The sequence below is a fragment of the Pseudophryne corroboree genome, chromosome 6 (genome assembly GCF_028390025.1).
Source record: "Pseudophryne corroboree isolate aPseCor3 chromosome 6, aPseCor3.hap2, whole genome shotgun sequence".
NCBI lineage: Eukaryota > Metazoa > Chordata > Amphibia > Anura > Myobatrachidae > Pseudophryne > Pseudophryne corroboree.
This window is the reverse complement of record NC_086449.1, coordinates 104,492,389-104,519,229: the sequence shown is the minus strand read 5'-3', so window position 1 is coordinate 104,519,229 and position 26,841 is coordinate 104,492,389. Positions and strand designations below refer to the sequence as shown.

General features: G+C 47.8%; 1 protein-coding gene across 1 annotated transcript in view; it reads right to left on the bottom strand.

Moving 5' to 3' along the window:
* LOC134934383 (adhesion G protein-coupled receptor E3-like) overlaps positions 1-26,841 on the bottom strand; it is a 535,434-nt gene that overhangs the window by 87,723 nt on the left and 420,870 nt on the right. The window contains exons 9-10 of the mRNA XM_063929832.1: positions 2,148-2,222; positions 1,558-1,726 (exon numbers count right to left, since the gene is read on the bottom strand). Of these exons, the coding sequence (XP_063785902.1) occupies positions 1,558-1,726; positions 2,148-2,222 (244 nt within the window). The remainder of the gene's footprint in view (positions 1-1,557; positions 1,727-2,147; positions 2,223-26,841) is intronic.

Here is a 26,841-nt window from a genome sequence, read left to right as displayed (position 1 = left end):
TGACTCCCCACTGCTGACATCAACCCTAGGGATCGCAGCCTCAAACTAATTCTGGTGCCTTCTGATCCCTAAGGCCTAACACTGGAGCACCCGTGGTGGCGGAGGACACATGCTACTGTTTGATAGTCTCCTCCCAAACAGTGTGGCTGTGTCCGTATTCCCCTTCTAAGCGGAACCGATGCCTTATCTTCTCCCCGTGCTCCGGCCACAGCCTGGTAACGTCTGCTGGACCAGCTAGTATATCCGACACAGGTGCCAGTCGAGACAGCACTTGTACCGTGGGTAAGTGTTGTTGCGACCTGGCGGAGAGTTGTTGGAGCACTTCTTTCCAATATGCGTGTAAGACGCTGTTAAGAAAGATCACTCAAAAACAAAAGTAGTAAGACTATAAAAATAAAATAATAAAGCTTAGGGCTGCTGTCTACTATACACAGCAGCCCTGTGACCATGGTCCGGCTCCTGCCACACCAAACAAAAAACTGATTTGACTGAGCCAGTGGGCGGGAATATATGGATGAGCCCGTTGCATCCTGGGAGGCCAGAAAGCTTGTGATCGTTTGGTGCCAATCCACTGTCGCTCCGTCATATCCCAATGTTATCCTGTGGATAACCTGTGGACCCTGCCGGAGAAAGAGATGTTTTGTCCTGAACAGGCATCTCTAGAAGAAACATGGTCAATTTGTTTTTTTTGGGTGTTCATTTTCTCACCACTCTTTGAGAATATGCTGGAGGGTAAGGAGTCTCTGCAACCTGACTAATTTACCCCTCCTCAGAGGTGTCCCTGCTGTCTTTCAACCTGAATGGGTTCATTACTTTCCTCCATTTAAATATAATTTCCTCATCTGAGGAAGAACTATCAGCAGCCTCCTCCAGGATATGCCTGGAGGGCTGCCTACTTCTTTTGCTGAGTGCTGGGGACAATACCAAAGTGTCTGTAGCTGACAAAGACACTGTATCCTTCATGCTACAGCACTGAGGACAAATCTGATTCGGGGGCGGGGCTTAGCACCTTATAGAGGCACATGCGCGCGCATGGCCAGCAGGTGGGTGTGTGCATTTGCACCGGCAAAGCACTGCAATGACCACGGCTCTGCCCCGCTCTTTCCAGGCTGCGGAGAAGGTAAGTGAAAGTTTTACCTTTGCAGTGATCATCAGGAGGCTTGCACCTATCCCACCAGCTGTTGCTAGGTGGCAAGCCTCCCGACAAACAAAGGTGCCTTCAGGCTGACCAGCTAGTGCTGAGTGGACAAACAGAGCTACAGTGTAACACAGCCCAGCATCCTCACAGCAAAAACCTAACTTTGTTGTCCAATGTCTGCCCATAAAGGAGGTTCACTCTAATCTGACTGTTAGGAAAGTAAGAGGCTAAGAACATGGAAGTTTCTATGGAAGGATCTCTGGAGATGCATTATTAAGCAATTCAGATGTATCTTGAAACTATTATATAATAAGGAGTATTGTATATGTTGATTATAGATACATGTAAAATAATATTAGCCAATGTTTATGTAGTTTTTAAAATGCAATGGTTCTAATTCAATTCTTCTGTTTGCTCACCAAGTTCAGGGGTGCTGATGCTTTGGTTCCTGAGATCTTTAGTAAAAGTTTCCAACAGTGAGGTTTCCACATTCTCTAGTATAGAGGTGACAGCTGTGCTGAGATCCGAGGCGCTCAGGTTGGTCAGGTGTGTTTGATTGAACACTTCGGTGAACTGAGATACCACCTCCTATGATTGGGAAAAAGACAAAAAGAACACCAGTCCCACTCAGTCACACCCATATAATGGTGTCTACTCTGTTACTGTGTGGGAAACTTCTGTATCTGTATTAGGATCTTCTTGACCACAAGCTGATCTTCATAACAGTTTGGGGACAGTGTTGGCTGCTGAATACCTCTATGATCTTACTTATTTTTCACTTTAGCATTGCACGGATATTTTTATTTACATTTAATAATGAATAAGGAAATATAGTGACACTAGTTGAATTATCATGTATCTATATATCACTCTGATGATTCAAAGTATTCATCCAACTAATCTTTGTATTCTTACTGTAGATACATAAGAATAAGAAAATAACAGTAATGCCTCACCACATATCTAGAAATTAGGTATCCCAGCATCTCATAAATAATGATTTTCTTACCTTCACAGAAATATTGCTGTGACAAGACTGTTCTTGGATACGGGCATTGGACCGCAACAAAGAGCACAATGTATCCTATGGTCAAATAGATAAGATGGTTATATAGTATGATTGTACATTGATGTCTATCAACTAATTTATTCAACCATCCATAGCAGACATTTTATTCCACATTAACTCCATTGCAACCTTTCAGGTAGAACTGCCATCAGTTCCTGCATTTAGAAAAGTACAGTAGCCCTGAGAACTGGCCGTATATGATATACTAGGATAGGGATACAACACATAGATATGTTGTACATACAGAGCCAGTTCTCCATTTTGGGAGCAGAGAGGATTTATATGTAGAATATAGTTATTACCAATAAAGAGCTCTGCTGAAAACCAGAGAAGATGTGACAGAGAATACTGGAGCATGAAGGAGGTTAGAGAGCAGGACATCTGCATTCCCCATAACGCGGGAGTACATTTGTTGGAAAAAGTAGATATGTGATAATCGTTCCTCCATATTTGCCTTAAAACATAGAAATCTTAGTAAGATTTCTGTCTTACATTTGTATAGTTTAACATATGTTACAAAACTATAGTACAGTATTACAGGGTGTTTTACCTACTATAGGCCCCAAAGAATTCCTTATAACTTTTAAAGTAATTGACGTAATTTTGTGAAATCTGACACAGACACACCTTGGTCTATGAGAAACATGAGGAAGTCATAGCAAGTGTTAAAAGTGTTCACCATTAGCATCCAGGAGAGTCTGCACACATCGCTACATGCAGAGGCGGAACTACCGCCACTGCAACCAGTGCGTTGCACTGGGGCCCGCCTCTGTCCAGGGGCCCAAAGCATGTAATGAGTCAAACTGACTCATTACATGCGGCTGTGTGCTGCGGGCAACCGCTGCCCGCAGCACACAGCCGCCCGGAGAGGAGAGGAGCAGCGGTACGGGGGAGATGCAGGAGGAGGGAGGTGAAGGAGGGAGCCGCAGCAGCGCTTTACTACTGGTTGAGGCGCTGCTGCTGCTGGCCCTCTGCTTCACTATAGGCTGTCTTTCGAGAACAGCCTATAGTGAAGCAGAGGGGCAGCAGCAGCGCCTCCACCAATAACACAGCGCTGCTGCGGCTCCCTCCTCCACCTCCCTCCTCCTCCTTCTCTCCTGCCCGGGAATCGTGAGTGACCAGAAGCTGCACCGAGGAGCCTGAGCCAGCGGAGAGGGTAAGTATAATTCATTCTTTCTTTCTTTTTTTTTCTTTCTTATCTTTCTTTCTTTCTACAAAAAGGGGGACTGTCTGCCACAATGTGTAAAAAGGGGGAATCTGCCTGCCGTAATGTGTAACAAGGGCACGCTGTCTGCCGTAATGTGTAACAAGGGCACGCTGTCTGCCGTAATGTGTAAAAAGGGGACGCTGTCTGCCGTTATGTGTAAAAAGTGTACTCTGTCTGCCGCTATGTTTAACAAGGGCACGCTGTCTGCCGTTATGTGTAAAAAGTGTACGCTGTCTGCCGCAGGGACGTGCAGTCAGGGGAGGCAGGGGAGGCAGTGCCTCCCCTGTCATAATCATTAAAATAATATAAAAGAAATACTTATGACACAGATTCTGTGTCATAAGTATATACATTAGGCTTTATATTATTTTAATGATCTTGGGGTCTACATATTCTTTATAAATGAGTTTAGGAGGCACCGCTGTCGTTGCCTCCCGCTGTCAGTGTAAAGGGAAGGAAGCGGGGAGGCGGGACCAAGAATTGGGCAGTAAAAGCCCATTAGAAAATGCAGCTGAAGCGGCACTTAGTGGAAGTGCCGCTTCGACAGGGGAGTGACAGGGGCGTGCTTTCAACCCATAGCACGCCCCTGTAAGAGTGACCAGCAGCGGCAGCGGTGGAGCAAGAAGCTGCTGGCTGGCCGTCAGCCCGGAATCAGCAGAGCGGGAGGGGAGCTGTCCCGGAGCGCAAGTCTCTGTCCCGGCACTGCAAGGGGTGTGAGCGAGGCGCCCCTTCTCCTTGTCCCTCCGCCGCCGTCGTCCGTGAGTCCCGCCGCCGCCGTCCCTTCTCAGCCCCAGAGAGCAGCTTCCTGCTGCCGCCGGCTATCTTCTGCTCTAAGGGGCTCCGGAGCGTCGCCGCAGCTGTCCTGTGGATGGTGGATCGTGGCCCCCCCAAGGTGAGTAACACACTCACTCACTCTCACTCTCTCACTCACTCTCACTCTCACTCTCACTCACTCTCACTCTCTCACTGTACTGTGTAAGAAAAATAAAAAAGGGGACTTCTGCCGTAATGTGTAAAAAACAGGGACGCTGTCTGCCGTAATGTGTAAAAAATGGGGACACTGTCTGCCGTAATGTGTAAAAAACGGGGACGCTGTCTGCCGTAATGTGTAAAAAACAAGGACGCTGTCTGCCGTAATGTGTAAAGAATGGGGACACTGTCTGCCGTAATGTGTAAAAAACGGGGATGCTGTCTGCCGTAATGTGTAAAAAACGGGGACGCTGTCTGCTGTAATGTGTAAAAACGGGACGTTGTCTGCCGTAATGTGTAAAAACGGGACGATGTCTGCCGTAATGTGTAAAAACGGGACAATGTCTGCCGTAATGTGTAAAAAAACGGGGACGTTGTCTGCCGTAATGTGTAAAAAACGGGGACGCTGTTTGCCGTAATGTGTAAAAAATGGGGACGCTGTCTGCCGTAATGTGTAAAAACGGGACGTTGTCTGCCGTTATGTGTAAAAAACGGGGACGCTGTCTGCCGTAATGTGTAAAAACGGGACGTTGTCTGCCGTAATGTGTAAAAAAGGGGACGTTGTCTGCCGTAATGTGTAAAAAACGGGGACGTTGTCTGCCGTAATGTGTAAAAAACGGGGACGCTGTCTGCCGTAATGTGTAAAAACAGGGACGCTGTCTGCCGTAATGTGTAAAAAACGGGGACGCTGTCTGCCATAAGGTGTAAAAACGGGACGTTGTCTGCCGTAATGTGTAAAAAAAGGGGACGTTGTCTACCGTAATGTGTAAAAAGGGGACGTTGTCTGCCGTAATGTGTAAAAAGGGGACGCTGTCTGCCGTAATGTGTAAAAAAGGGGGACTGTCTCCTGTAATGTGTAAAAACGGGACGTTGTCTGCCGTAATGTGTAAAAACGGGACGTTGTCTGCCGTAATGTGTAAAAACGGGACGTTGTCTGCCGTAATGTGTAAAAAACGGGGACGCTGTTTGCCGTAATGTGTAAAAAACGGGGATGCTGTCTGCCGTAATGTGTAAAAACGGGACGTTGTCTGCCGTAATGTGTAAAAAACGGGGACGCTGTCTGCCGTAATGTGTAAAAACGGGACGTTGTCTGCCGTAATGTGTAAAAAAGGGGACGTTGTCTGCCGTAATGTGTAAAAAATGGGGACGTTGTCTGCCGTAATGTGTAAAAAACGGGGACGCTGTCTGCCGTAATGTGTAAAAACAGGGACGCTGTCTGCCGTAATGTGTAAAAAATGGGGACACTGTCTGCCGTAATGTGTAAAAAACGGGGACGCTGTCTGCCATAAGGTGTAAAAACGGGACGTTGTCTGCCGTAATGTGTAAAAAAAGGGGACGTTGTCTGCCGTAATGTGTAAAAAGGGGACGTTGTCTGCCGTAATGTGTAAAAAGGGGACGCTGTCTGCCGTAATGTGTAAAAAAGGGGGACTGTCTCCTGTAATGTGTAAAAACGGGACGTTGTCTGCCGTAATGTGTAAAAACGGGACGTTGTCTGCCGTAATGTGTAAAAAACGGGGACACTGTCTGCCGTAATGTGTAAAAAACGGGGACGCTGTCTGCCGTAAGGTGTAAAAACGGGATGTTGTCTGCCGTAATGTGTAAAAAACGGGGACGCTGTCTGCCGTAAGGTGTAAAAATGGGACGTGTAAATTGGGGTACTGTCTCCTGTAAGGTATAAAAAGGGGTACCTAACTCTGATCCCAAATCGTCCAACTATTTCAACTCAAGGGCTACCTAAAACACATATTTGTAAAAAATAAATAAATGTTTAAATAAAAAAATAGAAGTAGGCAGGCACTGTCAGCCTACTTCCATGACATCACAAGTGGCGGTAAGGTTCATCGCCGGACTTTGCGGATCATTATGGCTGCAGTGCCTCACCAGCCAATGACCTCACCGCACGCCACTGGTCTGCCGTTATGTGTAAAAAGGTTACGCTGTCTGCCGCTATGTTTAACAAGGGCACGCTGTCTGCCCTTATGTGTAAAAAGGTTACGCTGTCTGCCGCTGTGTGTAACAAGGGCACGCTGTCTGCCGTTATTTGTAAAAAGTGTACGCTGTCTGCCGCTATGTGTAACAAGGGCACGCTGTCTGCCGTTATGTGTAAAAAGGGTACGCTGTCTGCCGCTATGTTTAACAAGGGCACACTGTCTGCCGTTATTTGTAAAAAGTGTACGCTGTCTGCCGCTATGTGTAACAAGGGCACACTGTCTGCCGTTATGTGTAAAAAGGGGACGCTGTCTGCCGTTATGTGTAAAAAGGGGACGCTGTCTGCCGTTATGTGTAAAAAGTGCACGCTGTCTGCCGTTATGTGTAAAAAGTGCACGCTGTCTGCCGTTATGTGTAAAAAGGGCACGCTGTCTGCTGCTATGTGTAAAAAGGGCAAGCTGTCTGCCGTTATGTGTAAAAAAGGGGGACGCTGTCTGCCGTAATGTGTAAAAAGGGGACGCTGTCTGCTGTAATGTGTAAAAAGAGGAATCTGTCCGCCGTAAGCTGTAAAAGGGTCTCTACCTGGTGTAGTGGTGCTACTGTGCGGCGTAATTTGAATAATGGAGACTACTGTGCACCGTTTTATGAATTGGTATTATTTTGTGGCCACACCCCTTCCCCACGAAGCCACGCCACTATGTATTTTTGCGCGCGCCTACGGCACGCACTGTCCCTGTTTTGCATGCAGGGGTGGGGCTCCGATGCCGTTTCTTGCACACAGTGCTAAAATGTCTAGTTACGGCACTGTTGCTAGGTATCCATTTCTCTGGCCCTGAGCAGGTCCCCCTCACCAGATCCTCTTCAGGGGTGAGGGGGTGGACTTGGATGGGATGGGGGGCCCAAAGCATTTTGTCGCACCTGGGCTCACTGCTTGCTAGTTCCGCCACTGGCTACATGTTATGGAAGGTTTTACTAGAGATGAGCAGCCCGGATTACCTGGAATCCGGATCCCCCTGAACACAGGCATTCAAGTCGCATCTGACCCACGGCTCGGAGCTTCCGTCTGACTCACATCTGACGACGGGGGCCGAACATCATCTTCCCAGCGTCAGATTCTCGCAGGACTTGGCTTCCATATAAGGAGCTGCACCCAGGACTCGGCGCCATTTCACTGCATGCTGGCTGTTAGCTGAGCTGCTTTATAGCAGCTGTGTACTTCTTCTAAGTTCTAACAATATACTATATCTAATTGGCTGTGTCCATCAAAGGGCTCTGTCCACTAAGGGGTTGTGTCCACTTGGGGGCTGTGTCGATCAAATGACTGTGTCCACTAAGGGCTGTGTCATCAAAAGGCTGTGTCCACTAAGGGGCTGTGTCCATCAAAGGGCTGTATCCATCAAAGGGCTGTGTCCACTAAAGGGCTGTGTCCACCAAAGGGCTGTGTCCACCAAAGGGCTGTGTCCACCAAAGGGCTGTGTCCACCAAAGGGCTGTGTCCACTAAAGGGCTGTGTCCATCAAAGAGCTGTGTCCACGAAAGGGCTGTGTCCACGAAAGGGCTGTGTCCATGAAAGGCCTGTGTCCATGAAAGGGCTGTGTCCATCTGAGGTTACTGTTCTTCTGCTGTACTCCTTACAATTATATTTTAAAGATAATAATAATAAATTGTTCTATTTGGTTGGATTGTGGACTGTACCCGAGTACGCTGTGTCTCAGAGCATTTTGTAAAAGTGGTCTGAAGCCAGGCAGTGTGAGTCAAGCTCCTGCCCAGTTGTGTTAAAAAAATATTACTTAAAATATTAGTTGCACTTGATTGGATTGCGCACCGCACCCCAGTACGCAGTGTCTCATAGCATTGCGTACAGGCGGTCTGACACCAGGCAGTGTGAGCCAAGCTCCTGCCCAGTTGTGTTAAAAAAAAAAAAAAATAGTTTTATTTGATTGGATTGTGCACTTCACCCCGGTAAGCTGTGTCTCAGAGCATAGCGTAAAAGCAACCTGATGCCAGGCACTGATCTGCAAATGTAAAAAATAATAAACAATCAGTTTACAGAAGAGCCACCAAATAGCGCTCAAACTGCTGCCACCAGTCATGATGACAATCCTAGTGCAGCAGCATCGTTTACTAAAGCCGATGCTCAAGGGCATAGCGGGTTTAAGTCAGGGCATCTAAAATCAAAAACCCAATATAAAGTGTTAAAGAAAAAAACACCTCTTTTGATGTCTTTGGGAAGGTTTGGTGGAAGGTTTGGTGCAGAAACATATAAAATTGTTAACATGTCATTCACCACACACAGCTCAAGGAAAGGCTCATTATTTATAAGTGGTGACTCAGCTTCTTCTGCCTCTCATGACGTCACAAAAACTTTTCACTCATAATCTAAAATGGGGTGTCAAAAAAAATTAAAACCGCTAAGGCAGTAGAACAAACTGTGCGTTCAGAACCATCAAACATTCCTGAGGAACATTTAGGGGTGTCCACACTAGCTATGTGTAAGTTTCTGACATTTCTCACACTGTCCTCATAGAGATGCCTCTTTCACCTCCTTCCACCATTTCTGCACCATCTGCTCATGTGAGGAGCAGTACAAGCAGGGCCGGTTCTTGGGCGCTGTGCGCCCCGGGCGACAATAGGGGGCGTGGCTACGCCCCCTGTACAGACTTAAATTATGTGCGGTGCGCGATGACGTCATCGCGCACCGCACAGTAACGGTCCTCTCCACGAAGGGAAACTAGACACGTACGTGTCTAGTTTCTCTTCACAGCGGCAGCGGGGGGCAACGGGCAGCGGGGAGCACAGCAGCAGCGGATCTTGCCCTGGTGCGGCGCCCTCCGGAAGACGGCGCCCCGGGCAAAAGTACTGCTTGCCCGTGGCAAGATCCGCTACTGAGTACAAGTAAAGATGGTCATGAGGGCATAATAGAAATTGAGGATTCATGTTTGGAAATGGAACAGGATGAGATGGATACAGAGGCAAAGGCAGAATTTTTAGAGAGGGGTTTCCAGGTATGTGATTATATATATATATATATATATATATATATATATATATAATGTGTATGGGGTGAGCCAACAGCGCCAAAAAAAGGGTATAAAGTTTTTCACAGTATGTCAGTTATATATCAACCCTAGACAAATAGTCCCTATGTGTCACTCCCGTTTGTATAGAGGGCGTCTGCTTGATCTTAAATAAAGCCTGCACCTGTACGTGTGCAGGATGTGTAGAGATTAGGGAAAAAAATGGATAAGATCCAAGCGACCACTGGTGGCACAAATTTCTAGGGACTGCGTATTTAACTTAAAATAATACGGGGTTTATTACAGAAATTGAAAATTAAAAAAAGCATATACATAAAAATGAACAGAGTTACAGGTCTTTTTTTATAAAAAATGATGATAAAAGCCAAAGGGCTTATGAGATAAGGAAACAGAGTATGAGACACATATACTAAAATGTAAAAAAGAGATTTAAAACATATTAAAACCTCGCTGTGTATATAAAAAAGAAATGGATCAAAGCAGCTTAACTTGAGGATTTGGTGGTAGTAGCAGGATTCACCCAACGCGTTTCATCTGGTCTGACTTCATCAAGGGGTAGTATTAACTTATTTTAAGTTAAATACGCAGTCCCTAGAAATTTGTGCCACCAGTGGACGCTTGGATCTTATCCATTTTTTGCCCCCATATATATATATATCCACAGAAAGAGCCGCAAACACACTTCCAAATCAACATGCAGGTGCCAGGTCAGATAAATAATATAATACTGTCCAAAAACCAGAGAATCCAAAAGGACCCAAGCTCAGGATAGACCAGCACACTATTCAGCCATGAATGAAAAAAAGTATTTTTATCTTTATAAAGTGCAATTTCCAATGCAAACATGCAGCACAAGAGGTTTAGCAGCAAAATACATTAAGCAATAATATACTCAACATCCCGACAGCTGTTTCGTATGCCTTCGTCAGGGGAATATCAAATCCAGCATATTGCAGAAGTACTGCTCGTCCTGCAGTGCAAAAAACTAAAGTGTCATGTGCCCAAACTGCATTGCATAACAAACTTATTTATACCTGGTGCAGTAATTACCTGATTACCATCTGCTCCCGCCGGCCACACGTGGGGAGATTGTGTACCGCGCTCAGGCAATGACGTCTAAGGACTGGCGTGCCAGCACTTCCTGCACATCAAGCGCCGGGCCGCCTCAGCACACATCTCCCCCCTGGAGAGACCAACCTCACAGGCTCCTCCCATGACTGACGTCATCCCCCATGCGTGTCAAGTGACACACAGGAGGCGGCGCCCCTCATAGACAGGCTGACTGTCCCAAAGATGACGGAACCCGAGAGCCCATCTCACAGTGGCTGGAGAGGAACAATAAATGGCACACAGACAAACATAATAAACAACACCTATTAATGCATAAATAAATAAATAAATAAATTCATATGTAAATAATGCAGAATCCGAATCAGTGATACATCCATCTGACAAAAAAAGGGCCCTGGAAATCATTATATGCTAACCCTTAAGCACATTAATATTTATGCTAAGGTCCTATTCATACTTGGAAATACCTCACTATGGAGTGGGTAACCACGCGCTTGAAATGAATTGGTTCTCTGAGCAGCTATATCAACAATAGATAGTCAATCCAACTAGAGACATATATAAACATAGAATATATAGCGCTATAAAAGGTATGAGCAGACAGGTGTAAATGACAATAAAATTTATTGGACATAGATTATTCAATAAAAATAAAAATAAGCCACAATATTAAAAAATGGAGCTATTCATAAAAATTCATAGAAACCAGTCTCTGGTGGGTTAGGACCTATGGGACTATGTAGTATTGTCCAGTGGTCAGTGGACCTGAAAGATGTTACAGCCTTTTGTATGGGATAAGATGTTCCACAATAGTTACCACTCTTTGTAGATGGATGATTCCCTTAGCGGTGGTTTAGATGGCACAAGCTCCCACACCGTAAGGTGAAGGGAAAAACGGTGGATACTCAACAGCAGGATCGCACACCATAAGTTGAATCCCAGGCTTAAGGTCCACTTTCCGATGTTCTGGATGTCCCAAATCAAGTCCTTTTGAAGGTCACCAATGTCCCTCCTGACGCGTTTCGCTGTCACCAGGGACAGCTTTTTCAAAGGTATAGCTCCTAGCTCCAAAGTCCCCTTTTTATAGGAGTGTCCATTATGCATAATCATTACACCATACTTACCGACTTCTGGGCTGCTCTCTCCGGGAGAGAGCAGCCCGTCGGCTCAGCAGGGGGGGCTGGCAGTCAGGTGACGCGCAAGGGGGGCGGGTCGAAGGCGGAACGGGGGCGGACCTGAGGCGGAACGGGGCGGGGCGGAGGCGGAACGGGCGTGGCTTCTGGAACGCGTCATTTAAGCCACGCCCCCGCTGTGTAATGCCGCGATTACCGGCATTATACAGCAGGGGGCGTGGTTACGATGACGCGATTCAACAAGAATCGCGTCATCGCCTGCCCGGACCGCCCACTTTACTCGTTAAGTGGGCGGCGGGCAGGGGGTGACCCACGTAAATCTGGAGACTTGCCTGGTCTTCCGGGGGGCCGGGAGGGTGACCCGTTTTTCGGGAGCCTCCCGGCCATTCCGGGAGGGTAGGCAAGTATGCATTACACCTGTCTGCAATCACTTCAATTTCACATATATGTGGTTTATTCAAAATACATAAGTATTAACATTTTATAATATATAAGGCAAAACTATCTGTTTCTAATTATTTAATTTAAAAAACGAATAAGAGAAACGTTTATAATCAATAAAAATTCCAGCACACAGTAATTTTCTCTCAACACTAGGTGGCCTACTGAGTACAAATATGATGGACTTCTTTGTCTCTAAGGCATTTCTCACTGTAGTGTTTATTTAATCATCCGGTCATGTGACGGACATGTCATTAGTCACGTGATCGGCATTTATCTATATGCAAGGCACACTGTGTCCTAGTCATGTGACTTCCTCTGGAGGAGGCAGCAAAGTTGGTAAGCCTGGTCCTATTTAAATCAGAATCAGTGGCCCAGGTCCTGTTGGATTCTTTGGTTTTTGGCCAGTATTATTTATTTATATATATATATATATATATATAAAACAAGCCATGCATAGAGGCACTCCCGGACTGCAGAATTAGTGAATCAAATGCAGTGATTTATTCAACGTTTCGGGGTACTGCCCCCCGTCATCAGGACACACACACACATCAATAACTGTGAAATACGGTTGCCCACATGGACTGAATGAAGCCCTCAACTTTAGCTGTTTTTTATAAAGTTTTTTGATAAAGTTTTTTGTAACGTCTCGTTTAGAAGGTCGTTTATAACATTTGTTAGAATGTGCTAGATATGAGCAATGAGTGCGTGTATAATCATGCACAGAGATACATTTAGTAATGAACACATCAGGAAAAGGACATCGGCCCTCACAGGAGGTCCTTATTGGTTGCAGCATCATTGTTATATTTGATGGCCAGATAGGTATGGCCAGATGAATAATCCTAAAATCTTTTCTCTATCGTCCTAGTGGATGCTGGGGTTCCTGAAAGGACCATGGGGAATAGCGGCTCCGCAGGAGACAGGGCACAAAAAGTAAAGCTTTTCCAGATCAGGTGGTGTGCACTGGCTCCTCCCCCTATGACCCTCCTCCAGACTCCAGTTAGATTTTTGTGCCCGGCCGAGAAGGGTGCAATCTAGGTGGCTCTCCTAAAGAGCTGCTTAGAAAAAGTTTAGCTTAGGTTTTTTATTTTACAGTGAGTCCTGCTGGCAACAGGATCACTGCAACGAGGGACTGAGGGGAGAAGAAGTGAACTCACCTGCGTGCAGGATGGATTGGCTTCTTGGCTACTGGACATCAGCTCCAGAGGGACGATCACAGGTACAACCTGGATGGTCACCGGAGCCGCGCCGCCGGCCCCCTTGCAGATGCTGAAGTCAGAAGAGGTCCAGAATCGGCGGCTGAAGACTCCTGCAGTCTTCTAAAGGTAGCGCACAGCACTGCAGCTGTGCGCCATTTTCCTCTCAGCACACTTCACACGCAGTCACTGAGGGTGCAGGGCGCTGGGGGGGGGCGCCCTGGGAGGCAAATGTAACCTATATAAAGGCTAAAAATACCTCACATATAGCCCCCAGAGGCTATATGGAGATATTTAACCCCTGCCTGGATTCACTAAATAGCGGGAGACGAGCCCGACGGAAAAGGGGCGGGGCCTATCTCCTCAGCACACGGCGCCATTTCCTCTCACAGCTCCGCTGGTCAGGACGGCTCCCAGGTCTCTCCCCTGCACTGCACTACAGAAACAGGGTAAAACAGAGAGGGGGGGCAAATTTATGGCGATATTTTGATATATATAAAGCAGCTATAAGGGAGCACTTATTATAAGGCTATCCCTGTTATATATAGCGCTTTTGGTGTGTGCTGGCAAACTCTCCCTCTGTCTCCCCAAAGGGCTAGTGGGTCCTGTCTTCGTTAGGAGCATTCCCTGTGTGTCTGCTGTGTGTCGGTACGTGTGTGTCGACATGTATGAGGACGATATTGGTGTGGAGGCGGAGCAATTGCCAAATATGAGGATGTCACCCCCTAGGGAGTCGACACCAGAATGGATGCCTTTATTTATGGAACTACGGGATAGTGTCAACACGCTAAAGCAGTCGTTTGACGACATGAGACGGCCGGACAATCAATTAGTGCCTGTCCAGGCGACTCAAACACCGTCAGGGGCTGTGAAACGCCCTTTGCCTCAGTCGGTCGACACAGACCCAGACACAGGCACTGACTCCAGTGGTGACGGTGACGAATCAACCGTATTTTCCAGTAGGGCCACACGTTATATGATTTTGGCAATGAAGGAGGCGTTACATTTAGCTGATACTACAGGTACCACTAAACAGGGTATTATGTGGGGTGTGAAAAAACTACCTATAGTTTTTCCTGAATCAGAAGAATTAAATGACGTGTGTAATGAAGCGTGGGTTGACCCTGATAAAAAGCTGATAATTTCAAAGAAATTATTGGCATTATACCCTTTCCCGCCAGAGGTTAGGGAGCGCTGGGAAACACCTCCTAGGGTGGACAAGGCGCTAACACGCTTATCTAAACAAGTGGCGTTACCCTCTCCTGAGACGGCCGCACTTAAAGATCCATCAGATAGGAGGATGGAAAATATCCAAAAAAGTATATACACACATGCAGGTGTTATACTACGACCAGCTATAGCGACTGCCTGGATGTGCAGTGCTGGGGTAGTTTGGTCAGAGTCCCTGATTGAAAATATTGATACCCTGGACAGGGACAATATTTTACTGTCGTTAGAACAAATAAAGGATGCATTTCTTTATATGCGTGATGCACAGAGGGATATCTGCACACTGGCATCACGGGTAAGTGCTATGTCCATTTCGGCCAGAAGAGCTTTATGGACGCGACAGTGGACAGGCGATGCGGATTCAAAACGACATATGGAAGTTTTGCCGTATAAAGGGGAGGAGTTATTTGGAGTCGGTCTATCAGATTTGGTGGCCACGGCTACAGCCGGGAAATCCACCTTTCTACCTCAAGTCACTCCCCAACAGAAAAAGGCACCGACTTTTCAACCGCAGCCCTTTCGTTCCTTTAAAAATAAGAGAGCAAAGGGCTATTCATATCTGCCACGAGGCAGAGGTCGAGGGAAGAGACAGCAACAGGCAGCTCCTTCCCAGGAACAGAAGCCTTCCCCGGCTTCTACAAAAGCCTCAGCATGACGCTGGGGCTTCTCAAGCGGACTCGGGGACGGTGGGTGGTCGTCTCAAAAATTACAGCGCGCAGTGGGCTCACTCGCAGGTAGATCCCTGGATCCTGCAGATAATATCTCAGGGGTACAGGTTGGAATTAGAGACAGATCCACCTCGCCGTTTCCTGAAGTCTGCTTTACCAACGTCCCCCTCCGAAAGGGAGACGGTTTTGGAAGCCATTCACAAGCTGTACTCTCAGCAGGTGATAGTCAAGGTACCTCTTCTACAACAAGGGAAGGGGTATTATTCCACTCTTTTTGTGGTACCGAAGCCGGATGGCTCGGTAAGGCCTATTCTAAATCTGAAGTCCTTGAACCTGTACATAAAGAAGTTCAAGTTCAAGATGGAGTCACTCAGAGCAGTGATAGCGAACCTGGAAGAGGGGGACTTTATGGTATCCTTGGACATCAAGGATGCGTATCTCCACGTTCCAATTTACCCCTCACACCAGGGGTACCTCAGGTTCGTTGTACAAAACTGTCACTATCAGTTTCAGACGCTGCCGTTCGGATTGTCCACGGCACCTCGGGTCTTTACAAAGGTAATGGCCGAGATGATGATTCTTCTTCGAAGAAAAGGCATATTAATTATCCCATACTTGGACGATCTCCTAATAAGGGCAAGGTCCAGAGAACAGCTAGAGATGGGATTAGCACTGTCTCAAGAAGTGCTAAAACAGCACGGGTGGATTCTGAATATTCCAAAATCCCAGTTAATGCCGACAACTCGTCTGCTGTTCCTAGGGATGATTCTGGACACGGTTCAGAAAAAGGTTTTTCTCCCGGAGGAAAAAGCCAAGGAGTTATCCGAGCTTGTCAGGAACCTCCTAAAACCAGGAAAGGTGTCTGTACATCAATGCACAAGAGTCCTGGGAAAAATGGTGGCTTCTTACGAAGCAATTCCATTCGGCAGATTCCACGCAAGAATTTTCCAAAGGGATCTGTTGGACAAATGGTCAGGGTCGCATCTTCAGATGCACCTGCGGATAACCCTGTCTCCAAGGACAAGGGTGTCTCTTCTGTGGTGGTTGCAGAGTGCTCATCTATTGGAGGGCCGCAGATTCGGCATACAGGATTGGATCCTGGTGACCACGGACGCCAGCCTGAGAGGCTGGGGAGCAGTCACACAAGGAAGAAACTTCCAGGGAGTATGGACGAGCCTGGAAACGTCTCTTCACATAAACATTCTGGAACTAAGAGCAATATACAATGCTCTAAGCCAGGCAGAACCTCTGCTTCAGGGAAAACCGGTGTTGATCCAGTCGGACAACATCACGGCAGTCGCCCATGTGAACAGACAGGGCGGCACAAGAAGCAGGAGTGCAATGGCAGAAGCTGCAAGGATTCTTCGCTGGGCAGAGAATCATGTGATAGCACTGTCAGCAGTGTTCATCCCGGGAGTGGACAACTGGGAAGCAGACTTCCTCAGCAGACACGATCTTCACCCGGGAGAGTGGGGACTTCATCCAGAAGTCTTCCACTTGCTGGTAACCCGTTGGGAAAGACCAATGGTGGACATGATGGCGTCTCGCCTCAACAAAAAACTGGACAGGTATTGCGCCAGGTCAAGAGATCCGCAGGCAATAGCTGTGGACGCGCTGGTAACGCCTTGGGTGTACCAGTCGGTGTATGTGTTTCCTCCTCTGCCTCTCATACCAAAAGTATTGAGAATTATACGGCAAAGAGGCGTAAGGACGATACTAGTGGTTCCGGATTGGCCAAGAAGGACTTGGTACCCGGAACTTCAAGAGATGATCACGGAAGATCCGTGGCCTCTACCTCTAAGGAGGGACTTGCTTCAGCAGGGTCCCTGTCTGTTTCAAGACTTACCGCGGCTGCGTTTGACGGCATGGCGGTTGAACGCCGGATCCTAAAGGAAAAAGGCATGCCGGAAGAAGTCATTCCTACTTTGATTAAAGCAAGGAAGGAAGTAACCGTGCAACATTATCACCGAATTTGGCGAAAATATGTTGCGTGGTGCGAAGATCGGAGTGCTCCGACGGAGGAATTTCAACTGGGTCGATTCCTACATTTCCTGCAATCAGGATTGTCTATGGGTCTCAAATTGGGATCTATTAAGGTTCAAATTTCGGCCCTGTCGATTTTCTTTCAAAAAGAATTGGCTTCAGTCCCTGAAGTCCAGACCTTTGTTAAGGGAGTGCTACATATACAGCCTCCTGTGGTGCCTCCAGTGGCACCGTGGGATCTCAATGTGGTTTTGGACTTTCTAAAATCTCATTGGTTTGAACCACTAAAGAAGGTGGATTTGAAATATCTCACATGGAAAGTGACCATGCTCCTAGCCCTGGCTTCGGCCAGGAGAGTGTCAGAACTGGCAGCTTTATCTTACAAAAGCCCATATCTGATTTTCCATTCGGACAGGGCAGAACTGCGGACTCGTCCGCATTTTCTCCCTAAGGTGGTGTCAGCATTTCATCTGAACCAGCCTATTGTAGTGCCTGCGGCTACAAGTGACTTGGAGGACTCCAAGTTACTGGACGTTGTCAGAGCATTAAAAATATATATTGCAAGGACAGCTGGAGACAGAAAATCTGACTCGTTGTTTATATTGTATGCACCCAACAAGATGGGTGCTCCTGCGTCTAAGCAGACGATTGCTCGTTGGATCTGTAGCACAATCCAACTTGCACATTCTGTGGCAGGCCTGCCACAGCCTAAATCTGTAAAGGCCCACTCCACAAGGAAGGTGGGCTCATCTTGGGCGGCTGCCCGAGGGGTCTCGGCATTACAACTTTGCCGAGCAGCTACGTGGTCAGGGGAGAACACGTTTGTAAAATTTTACAAATTTGATACTCTGGCTAAGGAGGACCTGGAGTTCTCTCATTCGGTGCTGCAGAGTCATCCGCACTCTCCCGCCCGTTTGGGAGCTTTGGTATAATCCCCATGGTCCTTTCAGGAACCCCAGCATCCACTAGGACGATAGAGAAAATAAGATTTTACTTACCGATAAATCTATTTCTCGGAGTCCGTAGTGGATGCTGGGCGCCCATCCCAAGTGCGGATTATCTGCAATAATTGTACATAGTTATTGTTAACTAATTCGGATTATTGTTGAAGGAAGCCATCTTTCAGAGGCTCCGCTGTTATCATACTGTTAACTGGGTTTAGATCACAAGTTGTACGGTGTGATTGGTGTGGCTGGTATGAGTCTTACCCGGGATTCAAAATCCTCCCTTATTGTGTACGCTCGTCCGGGCACAGTACCTAACTGGAGTCTGGAGGAGGGTCATAGGGGGAGGAGCCAGTGCACACCACCTGATCTGGAAAAGCTTTACTTTTTGTGCCCTGTCTCCTGCGGAGCCGCTATTCCCCATGGTCCTTTCAGGAACCCCAGCATCCACTACGGACTCCGAGAAATAGATTTATCGGTAAGTAAAATCTTATTATTATACAGCCAGGGTCAGAATATAGTGCACATAGGCATTTATTTTGTACATATTTTTTTTGATCCATAGATATGTATAATATTGTCTTTTTTAAGAGATAATATAGATCAGTAAGTTAGTATTGTTATCCACATCCTTCAACATGGATACGAGTTTCCTCATTATAAAACAGAGGATATGGTTGAACACCGATATTTAGTGCAATAATATCTTTGTCTTGTATGCTTTTATTTGACATCCTGTTTGAACATTTTATTCACAAGCACTAGATGGCGATATACAGCCTCTGAAACGTGTGTTTACACTAAGATTAAATATCACCTTGTTTTTTAACATATTTACACAGTATGTATAGTATTAACACAAGTATATGATTCACAATGATTGATTTTAGACTGTATTATCATTATAATTGTTTTTGATGTTATTTATTTGTTTGTTATGTTATCTATTTACAGGTCACATGGTGCTGCTGCGGCTTCAGCAGCATCACCATGGTAACCTGGGCAGCCCCTGGTGTAGTGACCCGGTGGACGTCACTTCCGGGTGGGACGTCACAGCCGGGACCGGAAGTGAGACGCGGACGCCGGGGGCGCACGCTGGGAGGCAGCAGAACAATCTGGAGACCTGCAAGTGTGTCTATTTAAGCACTGTTTGTTTCACAGTTATTGATGTGCAGTGCCGTAACTAGGTGTGTGCCGAGGGGGCCTTGCCCACAGCGCAAATGTGAGCAAGGCGCACCATCTGTCAGCACACCTACCCGTACGGCCAGTACTACTGTCAGTAGTGACAGTCCCCGGCCGGCGCCGCCGCTTGCCTCCTGCCTCTGCATGTGAGGGGAGCGGGAGCGCGGCTGTAGCCGCATCTACTTGCAAACAGCTGCCCCGTGTCCCGCTGCCGCCAGGAGTCCCGCTGTGAGTGCAGCGGGGTGTGGAGCGCTGTCGGAGGTTGGACCCGCGGTAGCCAGCTGCCCGGCGCCCCTCTCCGCTGCCCACTGCACAATGGATCGTTCAGCGGGTGCAGCCGCGCCGAGTGTGGGACACGCTTGACAGACAACAGCCGCCCCCTCACCGCTACCACGAGGCGATGTCAGGTAGGAATGAGTGGCTGGTCAACATGTGTCTAATCAGCGCTGCCTTGCACCGGCCCCACATGGCGTCTCTACGGCTGCAGGAGCTCAGGCTGATGGGGGAGATGTTATCTGTAGTGCGGGGCTCAGGAGGATACACTGCTCTGAGCCGTCACCGCTCCCCACGAGGCGCTGTACCCCGCTGCAGAACTCAGCTCATCAGCTGTGGCCGTGTGTGTATGTATGTATATGTTTATATATATATATATATATATATATAATATCCATCTTCATCTGCTACTATGTGCTGAGTTGTAGCTGTGGTGGGGTATATATATATACTGAACATACCATGTGGTACAGTCACGCACACTTATGTTATTTTTTAATTAGATAGTTCATTCGTGAGGCCTATTGTTTCACACTGTTACTGTCTGTCAGTATGCATAATAATAACTTGAACAGCATCCACTTGCACAGTGTGTTTTGTACTCTCATGCTGCTTGTAGCGTCGCCGCAGCATGTGTCCCGGACCCCAGGAGTGGCTCTGCGCCTGGATGCTGCCTACCACCTCCACATGACTGACAGAACACACTCACTCACTCATTCACTCTCTCTCTCGTGCAAAACGGGGGGATGCGTGAACTCTGCTACTGTAATGTGCAAAAAAGGGGGATTCTGCCTGCTGGAATGTGTAAAAAGGGGACTCTGTCTGCCGTACTATGTAAAAAGGGGGACACTGTCTGCCGTAATATGTAAAAAGGGGGATGCTGTTTGCCGTAATGTGCAAAAAGGGGAATCTGTCCGCCGTAATGTGAAAAAGGGGCTCTACCTGGTGTAGTGGTGCTACTGTGCGGCGTAATTTGAATAATGGAGACTACTGTGCACCATTATATGAATTGGTGTTATTTTGTGGCCACACCCCTTCCCCATGAAGCCACGCCCCTATATTTTTTGCGCGCGCCCATGGCGCGCACTGCCGCCGTTTTACATTAAGGGGGGGCGCCGATGCCGTTTCTTGCACACAGCGCTAAAATGTCTAGTTACGGCACTGTTGATGTGTGTGTGTCCTGATGACGGGGGGCAGTACCCCGAAACGTTGAATAAATCACTGCATTTGATTCACTAATTCTGCAGTCCGGGAGTGCCTCTATGCATGGCTTGTTGTATTTAAGGGGCGGATGGCCCAGAGAGAGCACCCTGGCCAGGTATTTGTAAGCAATCCAAGGAGTGCCGGCTTGTGGAGGTTGTTATATATATATATATATATATATATATATATACCAGTGGCGTGCGGTGAGGTCATTGGCTGGTGAGGCACTGCAGCCATAACGATCCGCAAAGTCCGGCGATGAACCTTACCGCCACTTGTGATGTCATGGAAGTAGGCTGACAGTGCCTGCCTACTTCTATTTTTTTATTTAAACATTTATTTATTTTTTACAAATATGTGTTTTAGGTAACCCTTGAGTTGAAATAGTTGGACGATTTGGGATCAGAGTTAGGTACCCCTTTTTATACCTTACAGGAGACAGTACCCCAATTTATACGTCCCGTTTTTACACCTTACGGCAGACAGCGTCCCCGTTTTTTACACATTACGGCAGACAACATCCCGTTTTTACACCTTACGGCAGACAGCGTCCCCGTTTTTTACACATTACGGCAGACAGTGTCCCCGTTTTTTACACATTACGGCAGACAACGTCCCGTTTTTACACATTACGGCAGACAACGTCCCGTTTTTAAACATTACAGGAGACAGTCCCCCTTTTTTACACATTACGGCAGACAGCGTCCCCTTTTTACACATTACGGCAGACAACGTCCCCTTTTTACACATTACGGCAGACAGCGTCCCCGTTTTTTACACATTACGGCAGACAACATCCCGTTTTTACACCTTACGGCAGACAGCGTCCCCGTTTTTTACACATTACGGCAGACAGTGTCCCCGTTTTTTACACATTACGGCAGACAACGTCCCGTTTTTACACATTACGGCAGACAACGTCCCGTTTTTACACATTACAGGAGACAGTCCCCCTTTTTTACACATTACGGCAGACAGCGTCCCCTTTTTACACATTACGGCAGACAACGTCCCCTTTTTACACATTACGGCAGACAACGTCCCCTTTTTACACATTACGGCAGACAACATCCCCTTTTTTTACACATTACGGCAGACAACGTCCCGTTTTTACACCTTATGGCAGACAGCGTCCCCGTTTTTTACACATTACGGCAGACAGTGTCCCCATTTTTTACACATTACGGCAGACAGCGTCCCTGTTTTTACACATTACGGCAGACAGCGTCCCCGTTTTTTACACATTACGGCAGACAACGTCCCCGTTTTTTACACATTACGGCAGACAACGCCCCCTTTTTTACACATTACGGCAGACAACGTCCCGTTTTTACACATTACGGCAGACAGCGTCCCCGTTTTTTACACATTACGGCAGACAACGTCCCGTTTTTACACATTACGGCAGACAGCGTCCCCGTTTTTTACACATTACGGCAAACAGCGTCCCCGTTTTTTACACATTACGGCAGACAACGTCCCCGTTTTTTTACACATTACGGCAGACAAAGTCCCGTTTTTACACATTACGGCAGACAAAGTCCAGTTTTTACACATTACGGCAGACATCGTCCCGTTTTTACACATTACGGCAGACAACGTCCCGTTTTTACACATTACGGCAGACAGCGTCCCCGTTTTTTACACATTACGGCAGACAGCATCCCCGTTTTTTACACATTACGGCAGACAGTGTCCCCATTCTTTACACATTACGGCAGACAGCGTCCTTGTTTTTTACACATTACGGCAGACAGCGTCCCCGTTTTTTACACATTACGGCAGACAGTGTCCCCATTTTTTACACATTACGGCAGACAGCGTCCCTGTTTTTTACACATTACGGCAGAAGTCCCCTTTTTTATTTTTCTTACACAATACAGTGAGAGAGTGAGAGAGTGAGAGTGAGTGAGAGAGTGAGTGAGAGTGAGTGAGAGAGTGAGTGAGAGTCAGTGAGAGTGTGTTACTCACCTTGGGGGGGGGCCACGATCCACCATCCACAGGACAGCTGCGGCGACGCTCCGGAGCCCCTTAGAGCAGAAGATAGCCGGCGGCAGCAGGAAGCTGCTCTCTGGGGCTGAGAAGGGACGGCGGCGGCGGGACTCACGGACGACGGCGGCGGAGGGACAAGGAGAAGGGGCGCCTCGCTCACACCCCTTGCAGTGCCGGGACAGAGACTTGCGCTCCGGGACAGCTCCCCTCCCGCTCTGCTGATTCCGGGCTGACGGGCAGCCAGCAGCTTCTTGCTCCACCGCTGCCGCTGCTGGTCACTCTTACAGGGGCGTGCTATGGGTTGAAAGCACGCCCCTGTCACTCCCCTGTCCAAGCGGCACTTCCACTAAGTGCCGCTTCAGCTGCATTTTCTAATGGGCTTTTACTGCCCAATTCTTGGTCCCGCCTCCCCGCTTCCTTCCCTTTACACTGACAGCGGGAGGCAACGACAGCGGTGCCTCCTAAACTCATTTATAAAGAATATGTAGACCCCAAGATCATTAAAATAATATAAAGCCTAATGTATATACTTATGACACAGAATCTGTGTCATAAGTATTTCTTTTATATTATTTTAATGATTATGACAGGGGAGGCACTGCCTCCCCTGCCTCCCCTGACTGCACGTCCCTGATATATACACACACACACAACCATGTGTGAGAGTCACATACAGAGCTGTTCAGCGATGGACTGGGGCTCTAATTCGGGCCGGGCATTCGTGCGCACGCTCGTCACAAGGGCATGGACTCACAGCACGCCCCCGTTGTCATGGCGACGCTTGCTGGGGCAGGGACATGCCGTGAGTCAGGGGGCATGGACTCGCGGTATGCCACCATTTCCATGGAGACCGTGGGGGGGGGGGGGGGGGCGGCTGAAGCAGAGAGCCCTTCCCGGCTCTCTGAAGGACCGAATCGGCCCATCTGCCCATCAGCCCTTCTGGCATGTGCCAGATGGCCAGTCCGGCCCTGGAGCTGTTGGAAACATGGATATGTACAGAGAGAGAGAGAGAGAGAGAGAGAAAGTGTGGAATGGAGAGAGAGGGGGCATGGGAAGGGATAGAGAGGGGGCATTGGGATAGAGAGAGAAAGAGGCATGGAGTGATAGGGGGCATGGGGAGAAACAGAAGGGGGACAGAGAGAGGGGAACATGGGGAGAGAGAGAGGGGGACATGGGGAAAGAGAGAGATGGGACATAGAGAGAGAGTGGAAGGGGAGAGAGAGCGAGGGAAACATGGGGAGAGAGAACAAGAGGGGCATTGGAAGAGAGAGGCATGTAGAGAGAAAGAGGGGCATGGAGAGAGAAAGAATGGTATGGAGAGAGAAAGAATGGTATGGAGAGAGAAAGTGGGGCATGGAAAGAGAAAGTGGGGCATGGAGAGAAAGAGGAAATGGAGAGAGAGGGGGGCATGAAGAGAAATGTGGCATTGGGAGGGAGAGAGGAGGTGGGCTTGGGAGAGAGGGGCATGGAGAGAAAGAGGCATGTGGGGGGAGGGGCATGGGGGAGAGAGAACAAGGGAGAGAGGCATTGGGGAGAAAGATTTCTGCAGCAACACAATGAGGAGTGGTGCTCTGGAGAGAAGTTACTGTACCTGCAGGTCAGGAGGAAGCTCTGTGGTCTCACAAGCTGGGCGATCCAGGATTTGCAGTGTCTCTAAGGCTTCCAGGCCAAGCAGCCCACCAATACATTAGGAGGCCATGGGGGGATATTAAAAAAGTGGGAGGAGGGTACTAGCCAGAGGTTGGAAGGAGGGGGACAGGCAGAGACATGGGAGGAGGAGACGCGGTAGGTGGTAGGAGACACGGGAGAAGGATGGGGATAGGCAGAAGAGTTGCGCTGTGGCTGATCCATGTTGGTATAAGTCAAAAGAGGAGCCCGCTTGCCTGTCTGTACTTTCGTACAGCTGGTTGCCCTGAACCATTTATTATAAGGAGGCGCCTGCGTGAGATCCTCCGTCAAAGAAAAAAAAATATCACCAGTCAGCTGCACCTATATATCGGCGGGCGGGGGGGGTTTCCAGGTACTTGTAAACACCTCTTGCGTGCGCGTATGGGATATCTGTGTACTACTACTATCTGACACTGAAGATGAGGATGTTGATGATGTTGTTTGTGTAAGTCAGCCACCAGTGGCCGCATTTCTTCACCATGATTAAATGAAAGCCATTGTGATGCCAAAAAAGCCACCTCTTGGGTGTGAGATTATTTTTACCCAAATCCTGACAATATTTGTGGAGGCATCTTGGAACCTCCTCCATGTGACATCACTTGCGGCGAGTTCATTACATTTATTTTACAAGATTATAATGTAATTTACAACCTCATCATCACCCTTCTCATTAGTGATCAGAGGTAGTCCTTCCAAAAAATTGTCTTGGAGGCTACTCCCGCCATGGACATTTCCCCATCTCTATCACCATCTTCTTCTGCTTGTGCAGAACGTTGAATGCTGCCCGATTGGAGCTAAGCTCTGATCACGGCAGACTGGTCAACAATAGCTAAATAGCTAATTTGGCGGTGGTGGGCCGCATTCCATTGCTTTTAAAATAGTAAACCTGGGCCACAAAAGGATGCATTGTAGGCCGCATGTCGCCCGCAGGCTGCAAGTTTGACACGTCTGTTCTAAACTTTTACATTCTACTTTGCACTGTTCCATGTGCTGTAAAATTAAAGGGGCGCTCCGTCCTAACGTCTGTTGAGAGCTGAGAGGAGCAGGTAACAGGGGACACGGACACTGGAGACCCTAAGCTGACACCCAGAGCTTCCCCGCAGCTCCACGCATTCACGTGACTCACTGGACACGTTCAGCAGGAGCCCCTCGAGGAGACATTCAGCCAGACCTGTGAGTCTCTTGGGGGAGGGGGGGGGGGGGGGACATGCTCTGGTAACAGTATACCATAGGGAGGGTATAACTGTGCACCATGGAGAGAGGGGTAACTGTGTTTTATTGAGAGCTGAGTAATTTTGTAACATGGGGAGGAGGTAACTGTGTACCAGGGAGGCTACAGTGTACTATGGAAAAGGGCCTAACTGTGTACCATAGAGGGGGGAGTAACTGCTACATGGGGGGAGGGTTAACTGTATCATGAGGAGGGGGTGACTGTGTGACATGGGTGCTGTTCTGCAACATGTAGAGAGGGATAACTGTGTGACATGGGGAGGGTAGTAACTGTAATATGGGTACCATTATGTAACTTAGAGAGGGGTATCTCTGTGAAATGAGGAAGTGGGGCTGCTGTGGGGCATGCAGAAAGTGGGTAATTAACATGAGGAGCTAGGGGCTACTGTGTAACATGGGGAGAAGGCACCTCAGAGGCGGACATCAGCACTATTAGAAGTCCTGGGAGAATCATAGTGCTGCAGTAAACATAGAAACATAGAATTTGACGGCAGATAAGAATCACTTGGCCCATCTAGTCTGCCTCTTTTACTTTTTATTCTTTAGGTAATCTCAACCCTTTTTGAACCTTAATTCTTTGTAAGGATATTCATATGCAGCTAAGGGGCGGGTGCACCTGATGAAGTGCATGCCACGCTCAGCATTTTCCATCCCTATCAGCTCTACCTCTCCTCAACCCTCTTGCACACACTGCGGGACCTGTTCTTCTGCAGTTGCGATGTCTAGGCCTGACCTTCCCATCAACGTATGGGAAGAGGAGGCTTCTACCACCATTTTCATGCCCCCTGCAAGTGCTGGGAGGAGCACCTCCAGTCCAGTTGCTGATATTAAGATTGAGGATGTGACTGTAGAAGTACACCAGGATGAGGAGGATAAGGATATTGATGTAGCTGGTGCTGAGGAGGAAGTTGACGATGAGGATTCTGATGGTGATGTGGTTTGTTTGAATAAGGCACCAGTGGAGACAGTTGTTGGCAATTGGATGAAAAAGCCTAGTGTCATGCCTGGGCAAAAAAATAAATCCACCTCTTCGGTGTGAAATTATTTCTCTGTGAGGATTAGGATGTAAACACTGAAGGGGATGAGGAATATGAGGATGAGGACGACATCTTGTCTCTGTAGAGCCAGTTTGTGCAAGAAAAGAAAAATTGCTTCTTTTTTTGTGGGGGCCCAAACAAACCAATCATTTCAGCCACAGCCATGTGACAGACCCTGTTGCTGAAATGATTGGTTTATTAAAGTGTGCATGTCCTGTTTATACAATATATATAT